This window comes from Panthera tigris, chromosome C1 (genome assembly GCF_018350195.1).
Source record: "Panthera tigris isolate Pti1 chromosome C1, P.tigris_Pti1_mat1.1, whole genome shotgun sequence".
NCBI classification, from domain to species: domain Eukaryota; kingdom Metazoa; phylum Chordata; class Mammalia; order Carnivora; family Felidae; genus Panthera; species Panthera tigris.
In genome coordinates, this window is record NC_056667.1 from 39,749,644 (window position 1) to 39,775,203 (window position 25,560).

At 42.2% G+C, this 25,560-nt stretch overlaps 1 protein-coding gene and 1 long non-coding RNA gene across 11 annotated transcripts in view; one reads left to right on the forward strand and one right to left on the reverse strand.

Annotated features, from left to right (window-relative positions):
- ELAVL4 (ELAV like RNA binding protein 4) overlaps positions 1 to 5,538 on the forward strand; it is a 154,053-nt gene extending 148,515 nt beyond the window's left edge. For all 6 annotated transcript variants that reach the window (XM_042997094.1, XM_042997093.1, XM_042997090.1 and 3 more), the window contains one exon: positions 2,940 to 5,538. In XM_042997094.1, coding sequence (XP_042853028.1) covers positions 2,940 to 3,267 — 328 coding nt within the window. In that variant the 3' untranslated portion in view covers positions 3,268 to 5,538. The remainder of the gene's footprint in view (positions 1 to 2,939) is intronic.
- LOC102963528 overlaps positions 1 to 25,560 on the reverse strand; it is a 104,587-nt gene that overhangs the window by 22,389 nt on the left and 56,638 nt on the right. For 2 of the 5 annotated variants that reach the window (XR_006221411.1, XR_006221409.1), the window contains exons 5-6: positions 8,278 to 8,439; positions 5,579 to 5,678 (exon numbers count right to left, since the gene is read on the reverse strand). This is a non-coding gene — a long non-coding RNA (uncharacterized LOC102963528). Of the gene's footprint in view, positions 1 to 5,526; positions 5,679 to 8,277; positions 8,440 to 12,132; positions 12,295 to 25,560 lie in introns of those variants that run through there. The other 3 variants (XR_006221408.1, XR_006221410.1, XR_006221412.1) reach the window with 2 other exon arrangements.

Consider the following 25,560-nt stretch of genomic DNA (forward strand, 5'->3'; position numbering starts at 1 on the left):
AGTCTTTGCCAGCTGACTTTGCAAACTTGCAGAGCAACTGTTTTGCATTAGCAATGCCAAGATTCAGTTAAGAGGGCAGATTCCAGCAAATCAAAATTAGAACACTTTGCTAATCACGGTTGACAATCTTATGATTGTCAGTGGAAAAATTAGATTTTGGACTACCAGCCCTGGCCAAAGCATGAATAAACTTGTGGAGGACCTGCTGACTCGCACCCCCAGCTCAGTGTGCATTTCAGGGTACAGCCTGAGAATGAAGTGTATCTGTGTGCACCTCAACCAGGAGTTTCTTTTGTTACAGGTTTTAACAGTTATTATAAATCCTCCCTTGGTTTTATACATGTATATATGTTTTACACTTGCAGTTTCTTTCATTTAAAGCCTTTCTGTGGGGTTGGGGGTTCAAATAGAATCGAGGTTTGTGGGGGCTCTCTGAATGCAGTCACAAGAGTGATCCAGACCTAGTCTGAAAGCTGAATCTCAGGAAGTTGAGTGCGTTATGTCACTGTGTCCATGAGATTCCCATATGTGCTTTTGATAAGCTCCACTGAGCTGCTAGGGACATAGCATCTTCATCATCCTGCTCAGTAGAGCTGCACACTTTAATTCCCCTTCCCACAGTCAGGGAAAGCAATGTGGTCTTTAGTAGTCCCAGTCACATCCCCCATATGAGGCAGCTCTTTCACCACTTGGCCATGCGTGGTAAGTACCCTGACTCTGGAAACTGCACACAGTAAAGGGAATAACTTGACTGCAGACTTCACTTCGAGAGCGCCAGCCTCTTGAATCTCAGTCCTGGCACCAGTGAGGATAACTGAATTACTTCCACGTGTCTAGCACACTGCTTGCCTGTTCCCACTCTCACTTTTGCATTTTTCCCACTCTGCCCTTTGCTCCCCTCTGACTTGAGTGAGGCAGCACCAGTTACAAAAAGAGGAATGCTCATGCACGGACGAGGCCAGGGAAGGCACACAGTTGCAGCGTGCATGCCGCCACCCCCTCTGCTTCCCCACTCAGAGCACACGTCACTAGTGGATAAGAGCACTCTCCTTTCCTATTAAGCCCAGGCTTGGATCCAGGCTCCTCCCTACCAAAGTGCTCCAGGTAGCCATTCCCAACTAGAATTGAGACTCTCCTTGAAACCTCTTTGCTGGCTCCTGACTTTGGCCTTAAAACAATTACTTATAGCTGTTCTCTACCTTTAAACTGAGAGGAGTCAATTCACTCAGTTGGAGGAGAGAAGGTTGAGAAGACAGTCTTCAGAAATAATGCAAATAATAGACATGTATTTGCCCTTCTAAGAATTCTTACCGTGATGATTTTTGGTTTTGTCTTGTTACTTGTTTTTTTTTAATGTGTATTTATTTATTTTGAGAGAGAGAGCAGGGGAGGGGACGAGAGAGAGGGAGACAGAGAATCCCAAGCAGGCTGCACACTGCCAGCACAGCACCTATGTAGGGCTCAAACTCACAAACCATGAGATCATGACCTGAACCAAATCAAGAGTCAGAGTCTTAACTGACTGAGCCACCCAGGTGCCCCTTGTTATTTGTTTTTTAGCAAGAGGGAAGATTGACTTAGTGAATAATGCCAAAATTAATACCTATTGAGTTATGTTTAGCATATCTACAGCAGCCACTTGATTACCTAAATTCTAGTTACGTGCAGAACTATTCTTCCATAGGACTTTCCAATCTCCAAGAACATTTGCTTATTTTTAAAACATCCTAAGTAACACTTTACCCCATTCTTGTCCCCAGTTTTTGCTTCCTTTCCTCCTCCTATCCTCCTTTTCAGAAAACAAAAACAAAACCAAAAAAACCCAACCACATGAAAACGAAGACACTAGTCAGTGGATATGGACAAAATCCCTGTATATGTTTGGTATAAAACAAAAAGTTAGCAAATATTTTTCTGCTGTAGGCACTGGTAACATAATCTGATGCATCCATTATGAATCACACGGGATATATTTTATCAGACGGTGAATAAAATCTGAAGGGTTGTTTTTCTTTTCATGATAGCCTGAAAACTATCTTTTCATGATAGCCTATTTCAAAGGCTAATACAAAAGAAGTTATAATAGGCAAGTAACAGTTTCCTGCTTTTCTAATTCAAGTTATATAAATGCACAAACCACTTGAAATCTTACTCCTGTGATGCTTAGAAATTAATTCCAGATAATACAGCATCAAGGAGTGATCTGTCGTTAATATTATTGGTTGGGCTTTTTTTTTTTTGAACTCTTTTAAAGAAATGCTAAATGAAACATGAGCCACCCATGTGGTTAATAACAAGGCATGTCTGTTCATTGTCACATATCTCTGTCCTCAAAATATCAGGAGATCTTTGACAACCATAAGTCAGGGGACTGCAAAGATGGTAGACTTGAAAACTCCTCGGGCCATCCCCTAATCTGCCTTAAAAATTAAAAAAAAAATTTCCCAAGCTTTGATATCCACCAGTGTTATTCACTTATGCAGTCAATAAGTATTGATTATTTTCTATGTGTCACTATGTCTGTGATAGTCCCACATGTGCCTCAGTGAATAAATAAGTAGAGCAACAGAATGAATGAAATAGAGCCCCTCCCCCAAGAGCGGTCTATTGTGGGGAGGGAGGATAAGGGTCAGAGTGGGATACCCTATGACCATATACTGTGGTAGAAGTACGGTAGAGCCTTGCTCTAGGAGTTTCTTATGGTTATTAGGAATTGACCTAGCTTTTCTCTTGGCATTTATGTCCCTTAGCCAGTTTAGCCATTCCATTCAGAAGAAATGCCACAGACATTAGTTGTTGCATTTTGGTTTTTAAACCTTGAAGACTCTCCTGCAAACACTCACTCAGCCCTCTGCCCCATGTCTGTGTCTGTGCATCTGTGTGTTATCCGTGGTCAGACTGATGTCTGGACCAGTCCCCCCTTCTGCCTGTCCCCCCAGGTTCTCCCCAATCACCATTGACGGAATGACAAGCCTTGTGGGAATGAACATCCCTGGTCACACAGGAACAGGCTGGTGCATCTTTGTCTACAACCTGTCCCCTGATTCCGACGAGAGTGTCCTCTGGCAGCTCTTCGGCCCCTTTGGCGCAGTGAACAACGTTAAGGTCATCCGCGACTTCAACACCAATAAGTGCAAGGGATTTGGCTTTGTCACCATGACCAACTATGATGAGGCAGCCATGGCCATTGCCAGCCTCAACGGGTACCGCCTAGGAGACCGAGTGTTGCAAGTTTCCTTTAAAACCAACAAAGCCCACAAGTCCTGAATTTCCCATCCTTATTAAAATATATATATAAATATATACGAACAACACACACACACATACACACACACACACACACACACACACACACAAAAGAGAGAGAAACAAACTTTTCGAGGCTTATATTCAACCATGGACTTTATAAGCCAGTGTTGCCTAAGTATTAAAACATTGGATTATCCTGAGGTGTACCAGGAAAGGATTTTATAATGCTTAGAAAAAAAAAGAAAAAAAAACAAAAAAATACCTTTGATGCATTGAATGTTCTTTCATAGCTGTCGTTGTTGAATATAATATACATAGATAGCGATGTGCAGGGATTTTAACCCAGCCAGCTAACTTTACTACCTTCCTTGAAGGTGGGTCTTTTTAAGATGACCATTCGCTCATTTGAAGAAGAAAAACAAAAAACAAAAAAAAAAAAATAAAAATAAAACAATTTTTACAAAGTAATGGGATTCAAAGAAAGAAAAAAAAGATTTTTTTTTGTCAAAAAGTTGATCCAATCAGATTGGTAAAAACCCCCCACACAAATTAAAGAGGAATAATAAAAATTGCAAAAATGAAAAAAAAACTTTTGCAAATTTTTTTATTTTTCCTTTTTTCTTTTATATCATGTGAACTAAAAACAGTCTTCTGTTAGGGGATGGGGGCAAGGGGGATACCTGATGACATTAACAATTTAATAACATTAACATTGTTGCCAAAGAGGTGGTCTCTTTGCTGAAAATGGGTTTCAAGAAAAATCTATTTTTATAAAATATAAAGAATTTTTACAAGAGAATCTGGATTTGAGAAAAAAATATTTTGACTGGCTAATTTAGGGGAAATTGACAACTTTGTCGCGTTCATACTGCACTGGTAACTTTTTAGAGATCAAGATGTGTGTTTTAAACTGGATTCGTAGACTGTTTTTTGAAGGATGGGCTATAAACAGATGATCTTCATATCTTTTCATAGCATGTAATAATAATAAAAAAACAATTATTAATTACTAGGGGAAAGGAGTGTTCGTTCTACCCAGGGTACCACAGTTCCCCACAGTCAAAACCCAAAAGCAAGGAGATGAGTTGAAAGACAGTTTTTCTTTAAGTCATCAGTATGGGATGTCAGCAGAACAAAAATTAAAAAGATTAATTTTCCTTTTGATCTAAAACTTCCTTAGTTTGAGCAGTAGGTGCTACGAAATTATTTACATATCTTAGTATCATAGTTAAATGTAATGTGTTTAGGAGAGGAAAACAAAAGATACATTTGCTTTAAATTCATTAAGGAATTTTCAAATTCACTTTGTAGCCCATGCTGGTAGAATTGGGCTGTGTTGGTACATTTGAAACACTGTTTATGTTGCTTGAAACACTTATTTATTTAATCGCCGATGTGATGATGCCTATGGCCGAGATCAAATATAGCTAGATTGGCTAGACTACTTATTTGTTTACTTAAACTATGGGAAGAAGCATATTATTGTGTCATTCTGTTGTGTGTGTATGTGTATATACAATATAAATATATATATATAAAGTTATTTTTTCTTTGGGTTAATTTATTATAAGTTGTAACACTTGGCTAGTTTTGTTTGTATATGTCTTAAAATGTTTTCTTATGATATTTAAGTGACAGTTAAAGAGGTATCAAGGTAACTTGTGTAGAACTATTGTTTGATATATTGTCATGTTTGTTGTGAATATTTTTTCTTACTGCACAGTAGAAAAATAAAAACAACTGGGTCTTTATTTTAATGTAATTCAGATTGGGGAAAAAAAAACAGAGCTAAGGGAACAAAATGACTGAGGGAGCATTCTCCCACGTCCAGTGCACTGATCATTTTAGTATGTTTGTGCTTTGTACGGTTATATATTTAAAACAAAAACAAAACAAAAAAATACAAGGGTTCATGCTCTTCCCTGGGTAATAGAAACAGTTACTCGCTATGCATAATCTAGTTGATAGTTAAATTTGCTATTGCTTTTCTTGTCTTGTTATATAAAATCTTTTCAATACAAGTTTAGTCTTAATGGTAATAAAACGTTATGGTTATTTATAACTTGTGCTTATTTTGTGCGTTTTTTCCCATGCTGAACCCACTAAGTGCATGTAGACAGAACTGTTGTTTTCACACTGAAGAGGCAAACTGTAGTAGTAGTCGTAGTGGTAGACAGATAACGAAAACCAAGGCTGCATCATAGACTCCTCCTTTAAATTTTTTTTCTGTTTTTTTTTCCTCTTTTCGGTTTTGAAAAAAAAAAAAAAAACACCAGATTTCAGTTCAGAGAACACTCGTTCAACATTCAGGGAAAACTTTTTACATCACCTGCTATGAATGAACGCAGTTTGCTGGCAAAGTTTTGATGCATTTGCTAAGCATTAGTGGGAAAGGCGTGCCAAAATCTCTTCTCTATAATGTGTTCACTCTTGGGGGAAAAAAAAAGGAAAAAAAATCTTAGGACCAGGCAGTTGTATACTTTAGTTATAATGAATGACTTCATGTTAATCTTGCTAGTTTAGATGATTTCTGAGGGAAAGTATTGTAAATGTTTTTTTTTTTTCATAATCTTGTTGTGTTTGAATTATTTGTACTTTATCTGTCCAGACAATAAATGAAAGTGTGTAGAATGGATTTGAGCTTCCCAGATTTTTAAATGTGTTCATTCAAACTTTTTTTGTAGCATCTTCAAATTTCCCCAGTAATTTTATCATTAAACACAAAAAAACAACAACAAAAAAAGGTAGAGTAAAATTGTGTTTTGCAACTTAGCCCAGTCTCTCAAAGTCAATTCGGTATTCAAAAGTCATTGCCCTAGTTCCATACGAGTAAAAGTTTGGGCTCCTGCCGGCAGTATCCACATCATCTGGGAGCTTGTTAAAATGCAGAATCTCGGGCTGAATGCAAATCTATATTTAACCAGATCCCCAGGTGAATCACTGGTACTTTAAAGTGAGGAACACTGCACTGATTGATAACAAGCTGGTACATTTGGCATTATGTTTGGCATTGTGATACATTTAGTGTCGGTTATTCATTTATAAGCATATTTGTGACTTGTTCAGAAGAAAGGAAGTCACTGCTTGCAGAGCATCTCCTGTCAGGCTGTGTGCTGTCCTCTACATTCTCTCACTTTGTCCTCCAGCAATCTGGGAGAGGTGGATAGCACTGTCCTCATTTCACTGATGGTAAGACTGAGGCTCAATGACATTAAGTAACTTTAAACAGCTGGCAAGTCTCCAGCTGGGGCTTGACTCCAAGTCTGAGTCGACTGCACAGCCCCTCAGCTTTGAGACTGCAGAGCTGGAGCAGTCTTTAGGAAACAGACCATTTACATTGGAAGTGGTAGCAAAACAAGAAAGGTTACCTTGTTATGTTAGCATTCATTTTTGCTTAGAAGTAGCAAATATTTGACTTTCTTACTTCCAGTAGAAACCTAAACAAGGACTTAACTTATACAGTGTATAAAAAACATGGATTTTAAGCTCAACCTCAAGGGGGGTACTAAATGTCTAAGGTATCATGAAGTCATATTAAAATGTTCCCTTAAATTTACAGATGAGCTTTTTAGTGATTTCCCGATACGACCACTCATTGACGATCTACTGTCTTTCGTTTTCATTTTCTCACTAATTGAAAATTCATAATACCTCATAAAACATCACCATCCATAAACTGACACTAGCAGAAGAAATGCCTCTAAGTGAGCCAGATGAAGAAATAGTCAGATTCTCTTCCATTTCTCATTACCCTTCCCCTTTTTTATTATTATATTAAATTACCACAGTAGTTGGGATAATTAAATTCAGGGCAAAGAATGGGATTTAATTAACCAAGCTAAATATTAAAACGAAGTCAGCCTGAACTTTACATAGATGAACTTGAGGGTTCTTATTTCAGTTTTATTTAAAGACAAGTCCCTAAGTTTCTTTTCTGAAGAAAAATGCACAAATAGCTGCCCCCAGGGAAAACGGCTTCACAAACGTGTGTATAGGGTCTAAAAATGTTACTGCTAAACCTAAGATAGTTACTACCAATCATCACCATCTCTGATCCTTAAAAGTGTCATTTTAGTGTACTTTAAATGAATGGATACATTATTTTGGAATATTGGAAGTTGGTGAAATCTTACCAGTTCATGTAGTTCACTCCCCAGCCTGCAAACAGACCTATCTTGACAGTTTCACAAAGATCTGTACGTGTTTAAATAGGTCTTTAAAATATCCATGGAAGGCCATTCTATATACACTCTCTTGGTAGCACTTCCCAGCATCAGCATAACATGTCTGCCTAACAACTAATAAAAAATTCATTTTGCTGTGAGTGTAAGCCTGTACCTTAAATCTCCAGACAAACGTTACATAGTTTCTTGTAGGTGTTTGTGGGAAAGTTTTAGCAAATCACAAGAAAGCAGAGGTTATTACATTTTTTTTTAGGTCCTAGGTACGTTATGTTTTACTTGGATGAAAAATTGCATGTCAGGGAAGGCTGAAGGCATTTACTTAGTGTTATTTTTCTCAGACTGATAGGAAGAGTCCAAAAAACATGTGCTTGTGTCTGTAACCATCCTACATCATCACCACCAGCATCAAAACTACTTACATCTGACCAAAAGGATCAAAGAGTGACCAAATGTTAGTTACAGTCAGAACAGTTTATCAACTTGGGTCCTGTTTAAATTTCTTTCATCAAGATCAGTCATTATTTGTTCACTTATAAATGAAACATTTAAATCCCAAAGAACAACACTTAAAAGTACATTTGAAACTCACAAAGTCTCATAGGGCTCCTGTGCAGTCAGTATTTGTGTCTGACTACCTTAACCTTGTCAAAATTTGGCACTTAATCACCTTTCACCATAGGCAATTCAGGAAACTCAGTTCCAATTGTTTTGCCCTTACTTTCTGTAAGCACTATGCATTTGTTCTTCAACAGACATATACATGCAAATACACAGAGGCAAGCATTTGTACAACTGAATAGGAAATGGGGTGTTTTACTTTCACTTGCAAATTCAAAAATCATACCTGACAAGGCAGCATTAATGGAAAGAGTGTGTCTTCTAAATGGAAGAGTCATTAAAATCTTAATTTGAGGTCATCCTGCCAGGATCCATTCCACAGCCTTAACACATGCTCATGGAGCACAGCTGTATAATATCCCTACACCCTTCACTGCCTTTGTTCTACCTGGAAAAGAGAATAATAAAAGGAAATTACATTTTATTTCCATGAGCTACAATCAAGTTTTAATATTGTCCAAAAATGACTCGTAGCATTCCTTTATCTTATTAGCTTTTTGGCATATTAAGTAATAAGATAATTTCTCATGGTACAGTATTTATGTAAGAATCATATTTCTCTCTGTGCAGATCACTTACAGAAGTGTCTGTTAACAGGAGAGAATGATGCGTAATCGGCACTTAAGATTAAAATAGACCTGAGAACATAAAAGTGTTCCTTCAATTAAAGGAATAGCATTTCTTCAGTCTCTTTTTTTTTTTTTTTTTTTTGTTTCTGCAGCAGAATGAAAACTGGCTTAAAATCACCCAACCCCAGGTTAATTACAGGAAGGTTTCCCTATGCAAGTCCAGCTTAATCTACTAGTGGTTCAAATGCAAAGTAGACTCACATGCCACTCCAGGATACCATGTAATTATTTTAAACAGTTTCCACCAAAGTCCTTGAGGTTTAAGAGATTATTTCTAGAAAGAGCACAAGCGTTTATTATCTTTCCAATATGCCAGGCACTATACATTTAGCATTTGGTCCTTCTGCCAATTCAGGAGTATCATCCTGCTTTTACATAGAGCAAAAAGAGATTCGGAAGAGATTTGTTATCTCTGCCTGACCTCAAAGCCCCCAGTTATACCACCCTGGCTATGAGCCAATTCTGTCATAATCAGAGCCAAAACAATTACCAAATGGTCCTTACTTCAATTAAAGGTGGAGATGAGTCCTGTTATGTAAGGAACAAGGGAAATAACATTAATGCATTGTGCCTGGGGTAATCCCCAACTCTTTAATGGAAAAACAGATCCAATAACGTTGATTTACAAGCAAACTGACAAGGAAAAACTAAAAATGAGAGTTTTTAAATACTGATGAGCAACAGTGTTTAAAAATGAAAATTTCGTTGACAAGTCTATTTAAACCACCAAAAGTCAATGAGGTGGAAAGGGGTTGAGGATAGGACCGACCATAGGATAAAAAATGTTTACAAGCTAACTCAGCCACACTTGGAGCTGACCCTTCAAGTCTCCCTCAGAGAGAAAGTCATCATGTGAACAATATCACCATGATGAGAGCTCCTTTTGCTATCTGTATTGCCTCCAAATCCTCAGAACATTCGTAGGAGGCACTATAATCCTTATTTTACACCTGACAAAAGAGGCTCAGAGATGTTGTGCAGCTTGCCCAAGGTTTTACAGCATGTCGCAGAATTGGAATTTACACCCGTTGTCTGGCTCCAAGGCAAGGTCTTTCCACTAAACCACACTGAGGGCCTTTCAGTGTGATACCACACTTGTTGCACCCCCACCTACCTGTGATGTAAGGTAGGCTGGGGGTGGGAGAATCAACCGAAGCCTTGTCTACATTAGAACCTCTGCTCTGGACATCTGCCACAGGCCAGGCACTGAGGTAGGCCACACAGCAATAAACAAACATATTCAGCACTTTTTTTCTCCCACCTATTTTGTACATGGCACTGTGCAATGGGTTATGGCAGGAAACAAGAAAAGAAAGGAAATTTAGAGTTTTGTTATAAAGAAAAGCCATATGAAACAATTATTTAGCCATGCCAGGTAGCTTCTGTGCTGGAAGGAGAATTACAAGAAATTCTGAAAATCTGTGGGGAGTGAAACAGTATTTTGGTACCCAGAGAGGAAAGAGAGTATGGCCTGGTAGAAGGAGGACAAGCACTATTGAAAGAAAGTTCTAAGTTTGGATCCCAGGGCAAGTTGTTTAATGTCTCTGAGAGTCCTGATCAGAGACGGACAGATTAGAAATAAAATATGTCAAGTTCCTGGCACTCGATGAAGAGTACAGTTGACTATTAAACAACACTGGACCTAGGGACATTGACCTCCACATAGTCAAGAATCCATATATAACTTTGACTCCCCCAAAACTTAAGTACTAATAGCCTGCTGTTGACCAGAAGCTTTACCAATAACACACAGTTGATTAACACATATTTTGTGTTTTACATGTGTTATATATGCTATTCTTACAATAAAATAAGCTTGAGAAAAGAAAATATTATTCTTTTAATTTTTTAATGTTTATTTTTGAGAGAGAGAGAGAGACAGAATATGAGTGGAGGAGGGGCAGAAAGAGGAAGACACAGAATCTGAAGCAGGCTCCAGGCTCTGAGCTGTCAGCCCAGAGCCCAACACGAGGCTTAAACTCACAAACCATGAGATCATGACCTGGACCAAAGTCAGATGCTTAACTGACTGAGCTACCCAGGTGCCCTGAGAAAAGAAAATATTATTAACAAAAACATAAGGAAGAGAAAATACATCTACAGTGCCGTAAAAATAAATCCATACGTAAGTGGATTCTCACAGTTCAAACTTGTGTTGTTCAAGGGTCAACAGTGGTAGGGATTAAGCAGTAGCCAGAAAGATCCCCAGAGGCAAGGAGCTTGGGCCGGACCATTTGGCAGGGGAAGGGGGTTTGGTGGGTGCCTGTGGATGTAAAGAACAAGGAAAAAGCCTCAAGGAGGGAGGAAATAGTAGGATGCATATGAAAACAAGCACTTGGAAATTTCACTCAGCCTTGTAGAATTTGAGCTGCTTTTGAAACACAACAATACAACAGGGACCACAGACCCTGTCAGTCCCTCCTCTGGTGCCTGGCCACTACAGTGATTCTGCCATTCCACCTCCTCCCTGGGACTCTTCAGTGATGCTCCCTTTACCAGCAGTCCAATTCTCTCTAAATAAACTGTTCAAATTCTAGAGAGAGGAACCTGAATGCCTTGGTTCATTGGCATTCACAGGCTGCTGGCACAATTAATTCCCTTTCTCATAGACCAACCTGGTCCTGAAGCCAGAGCTGAAGTCACATGCTACACAACATGGCCTGCTGGCAAAGAATGGCTTGGGGGAGTTGCCCTGAGCAGGGGCTTGGGGCAGGACAGGCAGCTTGGACAGCCTGTGCAGTACAGTGGGAAGCGGCTGGGCAAGATGGAGTGGAGACAGGCCTTCCAGGGATTGGTGAGGGGATGGCGATAGGTGCTAAGGAACATAGGTAGACAGCAGTGGGAGGATAGCAGAGGAATACTGATATCCCCAAGCCCTGCTTGTCTTTGCTGTAGGCACAAGAAAGACTCATATGTTCTGTCTCAAGATGACAAACAGATCCAATTAGACTATTTGTAAAGGGCAGCCCTCCCCCACTTGTCACACAGTCAGCCTGGTCTTTGCCTGCTTAGTTAGCTATGGAAAGCCCTTGGAAGTCAGTTCAATCTCCTCATTTGAATCCTTGGGAGAAAAAGGGGCTTTGGGTTGCCCAATCCTACCCTAGGTGACTAGCTCCTTATCCCATCCTACAAACATTAGGATTCCTCTCCTTAGAATGCCCTTTCTGAACCACTGCTCCACCCCCAACCAGGCCCCATTTCACTCAACACACACACACACACACACACACACACACACACACACACACATCATCCACATGACTGATCCTACATGTTCAGCTCACAATTCAGTCCCTCCTGAGAACCTTTCATACCCCTCAGGCTGGGTTAGGGATTCCTGGACAATCCCATATCCCTCTCCTTTCCTGTCTCACAGCACACTTTGACACCCCACATTTGTACCACTGTATGCATGCCTCCTTGGGGATGGAGGAATCAAATGCAGTGCCTACCTTGGAAGAGCTCAAACGCAGGCAGAGCACTGAAGAACAAGAACAAAACCAGAGGTTGTTTGGGGAGCACAGAGAAAAAAAACAGTCAAGTGTAACTTTGGTAGGGAAGGGTGAGACTGAAGTGTAATAAGAAAGGCATCCTTAGACATGTGTAGGAATCAGCTTTACCTTGAAGGATGAATCAGACTTGGACAGGCAGGCATTGGGGCAAGGTCAGGAGCATCACAATGGGAACCATGGAAGTGACCCAGGACCAGGAGTCAGAATCCTCAGCCCCCTGACTTACTGTGTGATATCACTGTACCTACTGGGCCTCAGTTTCCCAGAAGTTAAGGGAAGGTGTTAGGGACTAGATGGTCTCTGATGGTCTTGCTCCTGCTTTCTCCTAGATTTTCATTTTCCCTTATGTTTTTCATTGATTCAGCAAATATTTATTAATTACTTACTGTATGGTACTGAGGATACAATGAGGGGACAAAAGAGATGTTTGTATACAGTTGGGGACGAATGCTGTTAAAGTCAAGTACAGGCTGCTCTGAAAGTAACAAGGACACCTGCCCATCAGAGGACAAGGAATGCCCTGCTACTGTGGCATTTGAACTGAGGTCTGAAGGACGAGATGGGCATCCCTCATCCTAGGCAGAGGGGAAGAGCATGGACAAAGAGCCAGAGGTGGAGAGGAGGCTCAGAGGGAAGGAGCATAGTGACTCAGCAGTGGAGGTGGGGCTGGGGCTGGGCTGGGAGTGGTAGCAGGACCTGATAACCCCTGCAAGCCACAGAGAGGACTTTGACCTTTACCTTAAAAGTAGTGGGAAGGACCTACATTCCAGCCAAAGGATCATCTTCTCTCAGCCTCAATTAACTCATATATAAAATAGGGATGATAAAGCACCCACTTTCTATGGTACTGGAAGAATCAAATGAATTAATATGTGTTAAGTGCTTAAAACACAACCTGGAAAATATCAATAACAATAAAAATGTTTGCTATCACCATCATCATCATTAGCAACATCATCACCATCATCTCATCATTATTCATCTGGCTAATTCTCACACATTCCTCAAAATTCAGCATGGATGCATCTCTTCTGGAGCTCCTTCCCTGACTTCCCAGTCAGATTATGTACCACTCCCCTGGGCTCCCAAAGTCCCTGTGCTTCCATCTCTCAGCCTGCAGAGTAATTTGCTGTTTACATCTCTGCCTTCACCACTAAACCATAAGCTCATCAAGGGGAAAGGACGGTGACCTACTTGTCAGCACAAGATTGGGCACAAAAAGAATGTCAGTGAAGGTGCTCAATTGTGGTAGGCTTTATAACGCCCCCCAAGATGTTCACACCCTAACCCTTGAACCTTGAGAATATGTTACCTTATGTGATAAATGTGACTTTGCAAATGTGTGCAAAAGTTAAGGATCCTGAGATGGGGAGATTATCCTGAATTATCTAGGTGAGCCCAATATGATCATAAGGGCAGCAAGAAGACAGCAGGGAGATCAATCAGTAGTAGGAGATGTGATGACAGAAGGAAAAGATTGGGCCCATGAGCCAAGGAATGCAGGTGGTTCTTACAAGCTGAAAAAGGTAAGGACCTCCAGAACTGTAAGAGAATAAACTGACGTTTTAAGGTTACTCCGTTTGTGGTAATTTATTACAGCAGCAAAAGGAAATTAATGTGCCAGCCAAACATGAAGCAGGGATTAGAGAAAGAATAATTGTGGGAGAAGCGAATGCTCAGACCAAGCACTCTCTGACCCCATCACATCAGTGAGAGCTGGGGTGATGTTTATGGTGGCCCCTCTGCCCACTCTGTCAGAATACCCTCATCAAACTGGGCCCCCCAGAAGCAGATGCCACCGCCATTTTAACTTCATCCCTGGTCTTTCAACTTGGTAGACCGAGAAAGGGGGAAAAGAATCAGTGTGTCCAAAGAGATGAGTGCACTGTTTCTCCAGGCTCCAGAGGATAGAGGCTAGAGTATCAAGTGCAGTAATGGAAGGAACACTGGCTCAGGAGACCTGGGTTCAATTTCCAGCCCTACCACCAATTTCTTGTGTGATTTTGAACAAATATTACATTCCAGACAAGCTCTTTCTCTTCTGTTCCACATCCCAATCAATGGTGGGAAACCCGGGAATATTTTTAAACTCTACCCCTTTCCCTCAACCATCCAATCAATTACCAAATCCTGTGAATTTTACCTCCTGAAAATTTCCCAAATTCGTCCCCTCCTCCCCCTCTTCATGGCTGCTATCCTAGTTTAAGTCTCATTTGCTCATCAGAGACAACTGGACATCTTCTATGTACATGGATTCTGGCACTGACCTCACAGGAGACCTCCCTTCCTTAACATCTGTACCCCTCCTATCCCCTCGGTCAGAATGAGCTGCCTAAAATATCCACCTGACCAAATGCCTTCCCTGCCTAAATCCCCTGAGGAGAGTCCCGAACAGGTGACAGTCCAGATGTCTGAGCATGACTTCAAGGCCCTGCATTATCTAGGCTCTGACTGCTTAACTAGCCTCATCCTCTCCCCTTCCTGCCTCATGGTTTATATTAAACCATGCAAAACTACCTATATTAATTCTCTTCTTCCTTTCTAACAGAACCTAATTTTATTAAGGCAACAAAGCGCCTAGCTTCAAAACATTTTTCAGTTTTTCTTACAGTTAGAGGTGGCCACATCACACAGCTATGGCCAATGAGATGTAACAAGTCCCTGGTGAGGTTTCCAGGAAAGATCTAAAAGAGAGCAAACTCAGCTGACATTCTACTTTCCCTTTGTCATTGTCCTCCCCACCTCTTCTTTCTTCCCCCCTGGAATGCTGATGTGATATCTGGAGCTGCAGGTGCCATGTTGCAACTATGAAGGCAACAGCCAATAACCATGAATGACAGAATTGAAACACATGAGGCACCATGGTCCTCAGTAGCATCTCTCAGCTGCTACAGCAGCCTGGATTGTCTTCCCTGTGCTTCTCATTACATGAGAAAAAAATACATTCCTTACTGCAGAGTTTCCCAGCCAGTGAACACATTCTTATTGATGTTCTCATTCTATTTCCTTGACATTCTGAGCAGCTGGGTGATGCTCTGGGCTGTCAGAGTCCCCAAGCCATTTATTTCTGACCCCAAACAGCCTGTCCCTCTACCCTTTTGGGCCAAAAAATGTTATTGTATGTATGACACTATGTGAAAAAGGTTAGACAACTTTGCCTCACTGATTTAAGTTTGATTATTACCCTGTCCCACTTGGCCATTACCTATGCCTCCCAGTCTGACCACATTGAAGAGACTCACATTGGTCTTCAGACCCACCCAGATGTCCAATGCCCCTACAAATGCCTGCTATCCCCACCTCTAGGAGTTCCATCCCCACCTGCCTCCATATCTCCATTGCCTTATTGCTGCCTGCATCAGGCTTCCATGCATCTAAGGACACCCCATTCAGCAGCACTGACCTATTTCTGACCTCTGATGCTCCTTGGGGATTCAATTCCTGCCATCCCACTGACTGGAAGATCTCAGTGTCTTTGCTTACCTCCAGATCTACAGGGCTCATTTTTCTCTCTCTTGCTCATTCTCTCACTCTTGCTCATCATTAGGGATGTACCCTCCCTTTCTCTTATCCCACTTGGCTAGGGAAGGAACAGTCCTACCATTGAGTTGCTTAGACCCCTGGTGACTTAGTAAAATCATTTTTTGGATATGCAGGGGTGGAGGTAGGTCAGAGTGGGCTAAGAAGTGCCTTTCGTCTAGTCCCTTTCATCCTCGAGCCTGTTTGCTAGTCTGGACCTCTGTGCCAGATGCTTTCCTCACTTACAGTGATGTTTTCTCTTGGGACCCTGTTGTTCTTATTGTAATCTGGCTGCTAACGCCCCTATCCCCATGACCTCAGTGCCCATCAGTTACGCTTATATATGTCTGAGCCTTAAATACGAACCATCCAAGTTCTCATTCATGAAGTCTATGTCAACCCGGGGATGTAGCTAGACACTGGAAGGGCATGGAATATATGTAGAGTCCTGAGCCTCCTGCTACAGAATAAATGATTAAATTCTCTAGGCCTCAGTGTCCCTATCTGTAAATGCAGAACCAGGTCTATATGAATTCAGCTACACCATGCTGACACTAGAAGGAACCCCAGGGGAAGGCTCGAGGCCCAAGAATACATAGAACCAGTCTAGGAAGAAGGGGAGGGGGAGAAACGAGGGGGAGAGGAAGTTTTCATCAGGTGCTGAGCTTTCACTGCCAAAAAATTTCTCACAAACAAACCCACCCCAGCAAAGGAAGCTACTGTCGGCTGGCACACTGCAGAAAAGAAGGCGGGCACGAGGCCTCATTAATCCAGCAACTGTGGGATCAGTTGCAGATACCCCCAGCCCACCCACTTCTCACCATCTGCTGCTGCTGCCGCGGAGCCGGAGGCGTGCAGCTCTGGTGGGCGTCCAGCCGGCAGCCGGCAGAGGGCCTGGACCCTAAACTGTGGGGCAGCCTCAGCACGGGGACCCGCGCATTCCCTTGAGCCAGCTTGGGCCCCAAGGGTGTCTCCCACCCTCCGTCCCCACCCACCAAGCCACGCCACGACCTTCCATGAAGTTCTGCTTTGAAAGCAGCTGAGGGAGAAGCCTCAGTGCCCCGAACAAATACTAAGCAAATAAAAGACTAAATGACATTGATTGAGAACCCACTGTGTGCTGGGCACATACCTCATCTCCCACACTCCCCCCAAACCACACTAAGACTCCGAAACTAGTTCATCATAAGCCTTAATGATTTCAATACGCATATGGATGATGCCTCCAATATCCTGGCTTCTCAATTCCTCAGCCTTTGCTTCCCCTTCCACCTCATTACTCCCTTCCTGCTCAGACCTCAGATCTGAACACCCTAATGTTAGTTTCAAGTGTCTCTGTCAGTGCCTACGTCCTCTCCCACTTCCTCTGGGAAACTGACTCAATCCCACTGGGACTTTCAATTTGCCTTGTACTGTCCCTTTCCCCCTCCCCCACCCCCACTGTCCTCATTCCCTTCCTAGCCAGTGTAAATTCCAAGATCAAACATCTAACCCTGCCTTGCATGCATTCTCGATATCCTGGCCAGCCCTCATTCCACTGCACCTGCTAGCTCTCCAGCTACTCTTCTCCTGCACCTTCACAGCTGCACATGACAAGAGGAAAATACATGCTAATGCCCCTCAGTCTCCCTTTAAATTAGGGACCACTAGCCTCACAGGGGCCCCAAGACTACTTGCAGTAGCACTGTTTCTCTAATTCATTTTCTCTCCCTCCCTCTTGGATGGTGCTTTCCTGCTTTCTCCTCACTTTTCAAATTTCCAATTCCCCCTCCCCCATCTTCATTCTCAAGCAAAGACCCTGCTTCCTACCCTACTTTTCTGGCCATCTCTCAGTTTCTTCTTCATTTCTTTGACCTCTAAATGTTGAAGGCTGGTTTCTTGGGCCTTTTCTCTAACTACATTCACTCCCCAGGATCACTCATCCAGGGTCATGGCTTTTAGTATAATTAATGTTCAGATGATTCTCATGTGTATTTCCAGCCCAGATCTCTGCCCTGAACTCTGGAGCCAAATACACAATTGCCAAGTTGACATCTCCACCTGACTGTCTTAAGGACATCTTATACTTAACAAAAAAAGAATAGCTTTTTACCCTCCTGTCCACCCAACCTGCTCTCTTCACCGTTTCAGCAAATGGCAGCACCATCCTACCAGTCGCTCAAGCCAAAACACTTGGGGTGACACTAACTCCATTTGCTTTTCTTCTATCCTTTAGAAAATTTCCCCTTCATGTAGAGATTGGTACCTATTTTGTTCACTATTATGACCTCAGCTCCTGAAAGAATGGCACTTAGTAGGTGCTTAATATTTGCTAAATAAATGAATAATTAAATTAATAGCGATGAATGTCTTGGGCACCAAGTTATTCATCCATATGCTCATTAATAAATAATTACAGATTGGATAAAGGCTGAGAAGGAAGGTGCTGTGGGAGAAAATAACAGAGGGGTTCTACTTAGGGTAGAGGTCTTCTCCCTCAGAAAACGACTTTGAAATGGAACCTGAAGGATGAGAAGGAGTCATTGTGGAAGAGCCAAGCAAAGAACATCAGTGCAAAGGCCTGGAGGTGGAGAGAGTTTGAGGGGATCTGGGAAAGAAACGAATGGACAAAAGGGGCAGAAGAACAGTGAGGGAAGAAACAGAGGTGCCAGCAGACTCTGGATTGCTAAGCAGGGCCAGATCATGCAGGCTTTTGCAGACCTTAGTTAGGAATGTGGATTTTACTCTTATGTGGATCCTGAGACACTTAACAGAAGACCATGGGGGAGGGGTAGGGAAAAAAAAGTTAGAGAGGGAGGGAGCCAAACCATAAGAGACTCTTAAAAACTAAGAATAAACTGAGGGTTGATGGGGGGTGGGAAGGTGGGGAGGGTGGGTGATGGGCATTGAGGAGGGCACCTGTTGGGATGAGCACTAGGTGTCGTATGGAAACCAATTTGACAATAAATTTCATATTAAATAAATAAAGTCCTCAAAAAAAAAAAAAAAAGAATGTGGATTTTATTCCAAGGTCACTGAGTTCATTTGTCTTGTCAACTTTCAAAATAAAAAATGTGGAGTAATGTTAAGACCTGAGGAGCTGGCTCCCTGTTCTGCTAGGCTTACACTATGTGACCTCTAGCAAGTATCTCTCCCTCTCTGAACTCCACATCTATAATCTAGGGATAACCACTTCTGATCTGTTTACCTTGTACCATTGTCTTTAGATTCACATGAGGTTAGCCAGGGACCTTCAGAGGTGTCACTACCAGAGCTTAGGGGGCATTTTAACCAGATTGTTAAAGACTTGGACTAAGCAAAAGGGAAAGCTAGGAATGGTTTGCACTTAAAGAGGATAAATATGGTTAAAATCAGCACAGGCTGTTTTGCTATGGTATAAATTAAAAAGTATTTCCTAGCGTTGCCTGAGGCTTTCCAGCCAAGATTCCAGCCAAGTTCCTGGCATTCGAGAAGACCCGTTGAGAAGTGACCTGCTGACAGAAGAGTACCTGGAGATGGAAATTCTGTCCTGTCAAGGCCCTCAAGTGAGGGCTCACTTTGCGTATCCCCACTCCTGCCCTGGCCATTAACTCTCCCCCTCCTTCTCCCTCTGCTAAGGCTTGCCACACCCCATCTCTCTGCTCAGGGAGAGCTAAATATAAAATGAAAGCAACTGTAGCCACTGCTGTCTTGAGGTCAGGACACCCCCGAGAAGAATTACAAAAGGAGTAAGACATCTGAATCAGGCTGACCGGTCCCGTGTGCCTTGGTGACTTAAGAGAGCCAGGCTGGCGTTCCAGGTCATCACCAGCTGGGCAGGGTGGTGGCTACAGGCAGCACCTCCTCCTCCACTTTCAGACAGTTGCCTAGGGCTGCTCAAGGGAAGCTGAAGCAGGTCAGGGAAAAGGATAGACTCCGCGTGCTAATATGGCCAGGCCTGGCCCAGGGATGGATGGGGTCTGGGAGCTCAGAGCAGAGATAATAAAAATGGCTGCTTTTTTGTGAGTACAGACCAGGAGCCAGAGGCTTGAATACATTCTCTGTAATCCTCCTAACACCTCTTTGAAGCACACAGTATTTTCCCATTTTACAGGTAAGAAATCAGAGGTGCGGAGTTGTCAGATGCAATTTTCCAGCATCGTCAGCTTGGCCGCAGGGAAGGTGGGATTCTAGTCCAGTCTGTCTGACTCCAAAACTTATAAACTCTTTCCGCTAAGTCTCACTACCTCCTCCAGGGATATTTGCCTCATCTGACACAGCTAGAGGGAGGGGACCTCTAAGGCACATTTGCCCCTACAGGTAGAAATTTAAGAATAGTTACCTTATCAGACTGTTGAAAGGATTCAATGATTTAGCACTTGGGGGAGCACATAGTGAGTGTCTAGTGCATGTTGGTCCTGGTCACAATTATGGAATTTGAGCCAGCTTCCATTTGTACCTTCATCATTCCTAATGATTTCTGATGTGCTGTGTGACTGCCCTTCTCCTGCTCTACTCCCTATACGCACACCAGATCTCTAAAGCAAGACACAGCCACTGTGGAAAGAGCATGGATTTGGGGTCAGACCAAAGTTCAAATTCCCACTGTACCACTTACTGATCTAACAACAGTTAGTTTCCTTTTCTAATAAAATGTAAATAAAAGTATCAACTTCAATGGGTTTCTGTGAGGGCTAAATGAAAAAATATACATAAATCACACCTGATAAATAAAGAAAACTCTTTGTGATGATCGTAAGGCCTGTGTCAAATCTTCCCTACTAGATGAAAAGGTCCTTGTGGCAAAGATTTGGCTTCTTATGAACACAGATTCCCTGGTCCCAGCATCTAGGACAATGTCTGGAACTTAGTAAATGCTTAAGAAATGTTTGTCAATGAATATAGAGTTTTGTCAATAATAATTTTTTTTAAGACCCTGAGATACAAGGCAGGTAGCACAGACATACCAAAGCAGATTTGACCCTTCCTCTCTGAAGCTGACATCCAGTTGTCATCATCCTCATACACATTAAGAATTGGACACATTATTAAAATCTCTCAAAGTGACTTCCCTCTCAACTATCCTTCAGGCTGCAATGAGATGACAGAGATCTGACATCTTCATCACACAATTACTAAAACACCCTTTTTTGAGTTACCATTTTAAAATATTTGCCTAGGGACGCCTGGGTGGCTCAGTCGGTTAGGCATCCGACTTCAGCTCAGGTCATGATCTCGCAGTTTGTGAGTTTGAGTCCCCGTCGGGCTCTGTGCTGACAGCTTGGAGCCTGGAGCCTGCTTTGGATTCTGTGTCTCCCTGTCTCTCTGCCCCTCCCATGCTCATGCTCTATCTCTGTCTCTCAATAACAAATAAACATTAAAAAAAATTTTTTTAAATAAATAAACAAAAATAAAATAAAATATTTGCCTAATTTAGCTGGAGTTTGGGTTTAATTACAGGAAGAATGTGGGCTTGGGTTAGGTTGAGTTGAATTTAGGGAAGGGGGAGCAGATAACTGGATTTCTTTCACGTGCTGAAGGACTTCTGCTGGTTACAGAACTCCCAAATAACTCTGGGCCAATCCAAATAAAGCAAGCAACACCAAAGAAACTTGGAAAGCTCTTTGGAAAGAAAGAGAAGGTCATGGAGCAGGAGACTGAGAAGGCCTCAATCCAGTTAAAAATATTTCTGTGTCTCTCTAGGGCCTTAGAACACAGGTCAAGATGCTTGGCCTGACTGGCATTCAAGACTTCTACGATCTGGCCACACCTCTGATCTCTGCAACCTTGTCCCATACGCACAGCTCTCAATGACCATGGACCCCATTGACTTTAAGGACCTCAGGGCTCTTTCAACTTCTTTCCCTTGACCAAGGCCCAGTTTTATATCTTTTTCCTATACAGTGGCCTAAACTGGGCTGGTCTAGTTTATCAACCAATAAATACACATCAGGGTCTTATTATGCACCTAAATTGGCTCTAGAAGCTGGGGAGAAAGCAGTTAACAGAACAAGTAAAATTCCCTGCCTTCAAGGATGGAACAGACAATAAATGACCACATAAATAAACAATATAGTCTTTTAAATGCTATGATAATTGCTTACCATATTAGTTCCTTTTCTCTTTTTGCTAGAACTGGTAAGGCAAGGGACAAAACAAAATCTGTGCTTGATTCAAGGTGTAGTTTTTGGGGGTGCCTGGGTGGCTCAGTCGGTTAAGTGTCCGGCTGGGTTTTGACTCAGGTCATGATCTCTAGGGTCATGGTATCGAGACCTGTGTCAGGCTCCACACCGACAGTGCAGAGCCTGCTTAAGATTCTCTCTCTCCCCCTCTCTCTGCCCCTCATCTCTCTCTCTCTCTCTCTCAAAAAAAAATAAAAATGTAGTTTTGGAAACACCTTTGATGTTCTTTTTTTTTTTTTAATTTTTTAAAAAGTTATTTTAGTTTCGAGACACCGAGAGAGAAACAGAGCACGACGGGCAGAGGGGAGGGGCAGAGAGAGAGGGAGACACAGAATCCCAAGCAGGCTCCAGGCTCTGAGCTGTCAGCACAGAGCCTGATGCAGGGCTTGAACCCACGAGCTATGAGATCATGACCTGAGCTGAAGTTGGACACTTAACTGACTGAGCCACCCAGGTACCCTAACACCTTTGATGTTCTAAATACTCATGGAAACACCCTGTACCTTCCCCTACCATTGCACTGAGACCCATTAACTGATGTTAACAGCACATTATATTGTCCTTTGGACTAGATGAGGAGCTGCTTGAGGGCAGGGATGGAATTCTGTTCTCACAAAGGCACTAGAGACTATCTGCTGAATGAATGAGAGGAAGATTGTGCCAACACTGAACTGTCTGTCCTCTGACCCCTAGTCATAAACCTTCAATTCATTTATACAGACATTCTGCCACTCTTGCAGTGAATTGCCCTAAGCTCTAAAGTGGTCTACTGAGGACCTTTGAGCTGGGATCCCTGATGACATTATAGCATCCAGGAAATAAGCATTTTCCAGCCCAACTCCATGAAAATAATGATTGAAAACATCATTATCTAGTGAGCACCTTCTATTGCCAGGTGCTATGCTAGTTCCTTGACATAGAACATCTATTTAATAACTAAAAAGTTCTCCTTGATAATCCTCCCAGTGCCAATAACTGTGAGAAATACATGGAAATTACTAGCTGCTATCAATATTACTGTGTCTAAAACTACCGTTTTCCCCTGCATTAGAACAATCTGAACATTGTTAGGCAAAGACATCTAAGCAATTTTAAAATTATTTGAGTCATGACAGAGAGACTCACAACTGAAATATTTACCTTTCAATTTCAGGTGAGGATGTTCCCAGAGATGGAAGATGTGACAAGTTCCCACATCATGTGAGTATCAGAGAAAAGTTCCCCTGACAAGTCACGTGCAGAGGTGGGAACCGCTGATTAAGGAGAGGATTAATTTTATCTTCCAAGTATTTCTGCCAGGGAAATACTCTTAAATTTGTAGAATGGTGAGGCTGGAAGGGTCCTTTGAGGTCTCCTGCTCTAACCCAGTGTCTTATGAATGGGGAAACAGAAGTGCATCCTAATTGTTCAGACTGCTTCCTTACATTTCCTGCTTCAATCCCTCCACTGCATGAGAATTTATTGAATGAACAAATGAATACAAATGAGGGAGTATTTGGATCTTGTTTCATCCATTCATTTACTCAACAAATACTGAGTATTTACCGTTTTCCAGACACTGTTCTAGGGACTGGGGATACAGCAGTAGACAAAGCAGAAAAAAAATCTCTGCCCTCATGGAGTTTACATTCTAGAGAAAGGAGGTGAACACTAAAACTATATGCATACATACATGTTAAATGGTCATAAAAGCTAGAGAGAAGAATACAGCAACAAAGAGATAAGGAGTGGGGGAGGAGAGTGGAAACTTAATTAGGATGGTCAGAGAAGGCCCCTCTTAGAAAGAGATAGAAGCAAGGAAGGGAGCCATGTGGATATCTAGTGGTTAAAATCCAGATGGAAGGAATAGCAAATGTAGAGGGCTGGAGTATCCAAAGAATCCTGAGGAGGCCAATGTGGCTGGAGTAGAGTGAGCAAAGTGTGAGATTTCCAACATGATTCCAGAGACCAGAGACATGATAGGAGACTGAGGAGGGGTGCACCATATTGTAAAGGTCCTGTGCCATCAATGGCTGGTTTCCTCTCATATCATTCTTCTCTGTACTTTTCCCTTGCCCTCTGGCTTCTGGTTACATTTGGCCAATGGGAGGCACTAGCAGATTAGAGAGGGAGGGAATAAAAGCTAAGTATATCTCTCACTCTCTCTATTTCAAGTGGTATATCTAGCAGGGGCTACTGCCCCCCCCCCCCCATGGCTCCAGCTCCCACCAGACAAGCCTACCAAGGTTCAGACTCTGGTGGAACAGCTCCAGTCCTTGGGCCCCTCCCTTTATTCCTGCATCCCTAGGGAAAGTAGCAGCCCCTTCATTTGCTAATCTCACAGTTGCCTCACCTCCTTGGTTGCTCTTTTAGCTCTTCTAATACCTCTGTAACTAACTCCCTGCATTAAGTGATCTCTACTAGATTACCTGGTGTGAGTTGTGTTTTGCCAGCTGGACCCTGACTAATCCAGGCTCCATACGACCTTGTTAAGACTTGAGCTTTTACTCTAAGTGAAATGGGAAGCCATTGGAGGGCTCAAGCAGAGGTAGATGAAGGACCTTGAAAGCCTGAATGAGGCATTTATTTTTCCATAAGCACTTCTTGAATTGAAAACACTTAACCAAAGTCACACAAAATATGTGATGAACAGACTTCTGGTGCCTGCTCTTCTGCTCTCCACTCAGTGCTCAATAAATGGCATTGAGAATCCAGAAATTTCAAAGACAAGAAAAATAATTTGCATATTCTTAAGCAGTTTTGCTCAGGACTCTAACTCTTTGAAGACCTTTGGGGTCAGGAGGGGAGATGACACTGTGCAGAGGAAGACTTTTATCTGTTTGATTTCCCAGGAGTGCCAGCAGAGATGGAGAAGAAAGGCTAACCCTTAGGAAGCCCTTGCAACATCCTAGGCACCCTGCCAGGCAATTTCATATCTAATGGCTCATTTAATCCTACAAGGACACTACTCAGTGGATATTATTATCTTTATTTTGCAAACAGAGCTTCTGAGTTTCAGAGTGGTTAGGTAACTAGTCTAAGGTCACACATCCTCCTTTTCCATTGACAAGTGGACAAAGGATCAGTACAACCCTCCAAGGTGGCCATCAAAGCAGTTGAATGAGGAGTCTTTGGACAAAGTCATTGGACAAGAGACCAGGTCTTCGAACTAAAATTCATTTTCCCTCTCTGAATCTCAATTTCCTCATCTATAAAGTAGCAATAGTATCAATGAAATCCATTTCAAAGGATGGCTTTGAGGGTTAAAAGAAGCTACTGCATGGTAAGAGCACATTTTAAAGCTCTATATCAAAAGTTCTTAACTTGAGGTTCATGCCTGAGCTTTGAGGTCCATGAACCCCTTAAAGATGATGCTAAAATTTGTATGTAAAGGCACAAATATGCTGGTCCTGCAAAAAATGTGACTTTCTTCATGCCTCTTTTATAGGTAAACATCTTGCTGTGTGGATGGTGATTCCATTTTATAAAGAAAAGCTTTTCTATACTACATGGCTTCCAAATGTAAACCAACTAACTGCTGTGTAGACTATGTGCTCCGGACTTTAGGGGAAATTCAAAGGATTTTCAAGAATAATTTCCATTACATGTGATTTTTCCCTCACAGACCATCTTTAGAATTTAACCTCTGCATAAGATGTTACTCCTCTGTGCTTTTGTGGCAGGAGGGTCTGTGACTCCCAGCAACAGATTCTCAAAGGAGGTGACCCAA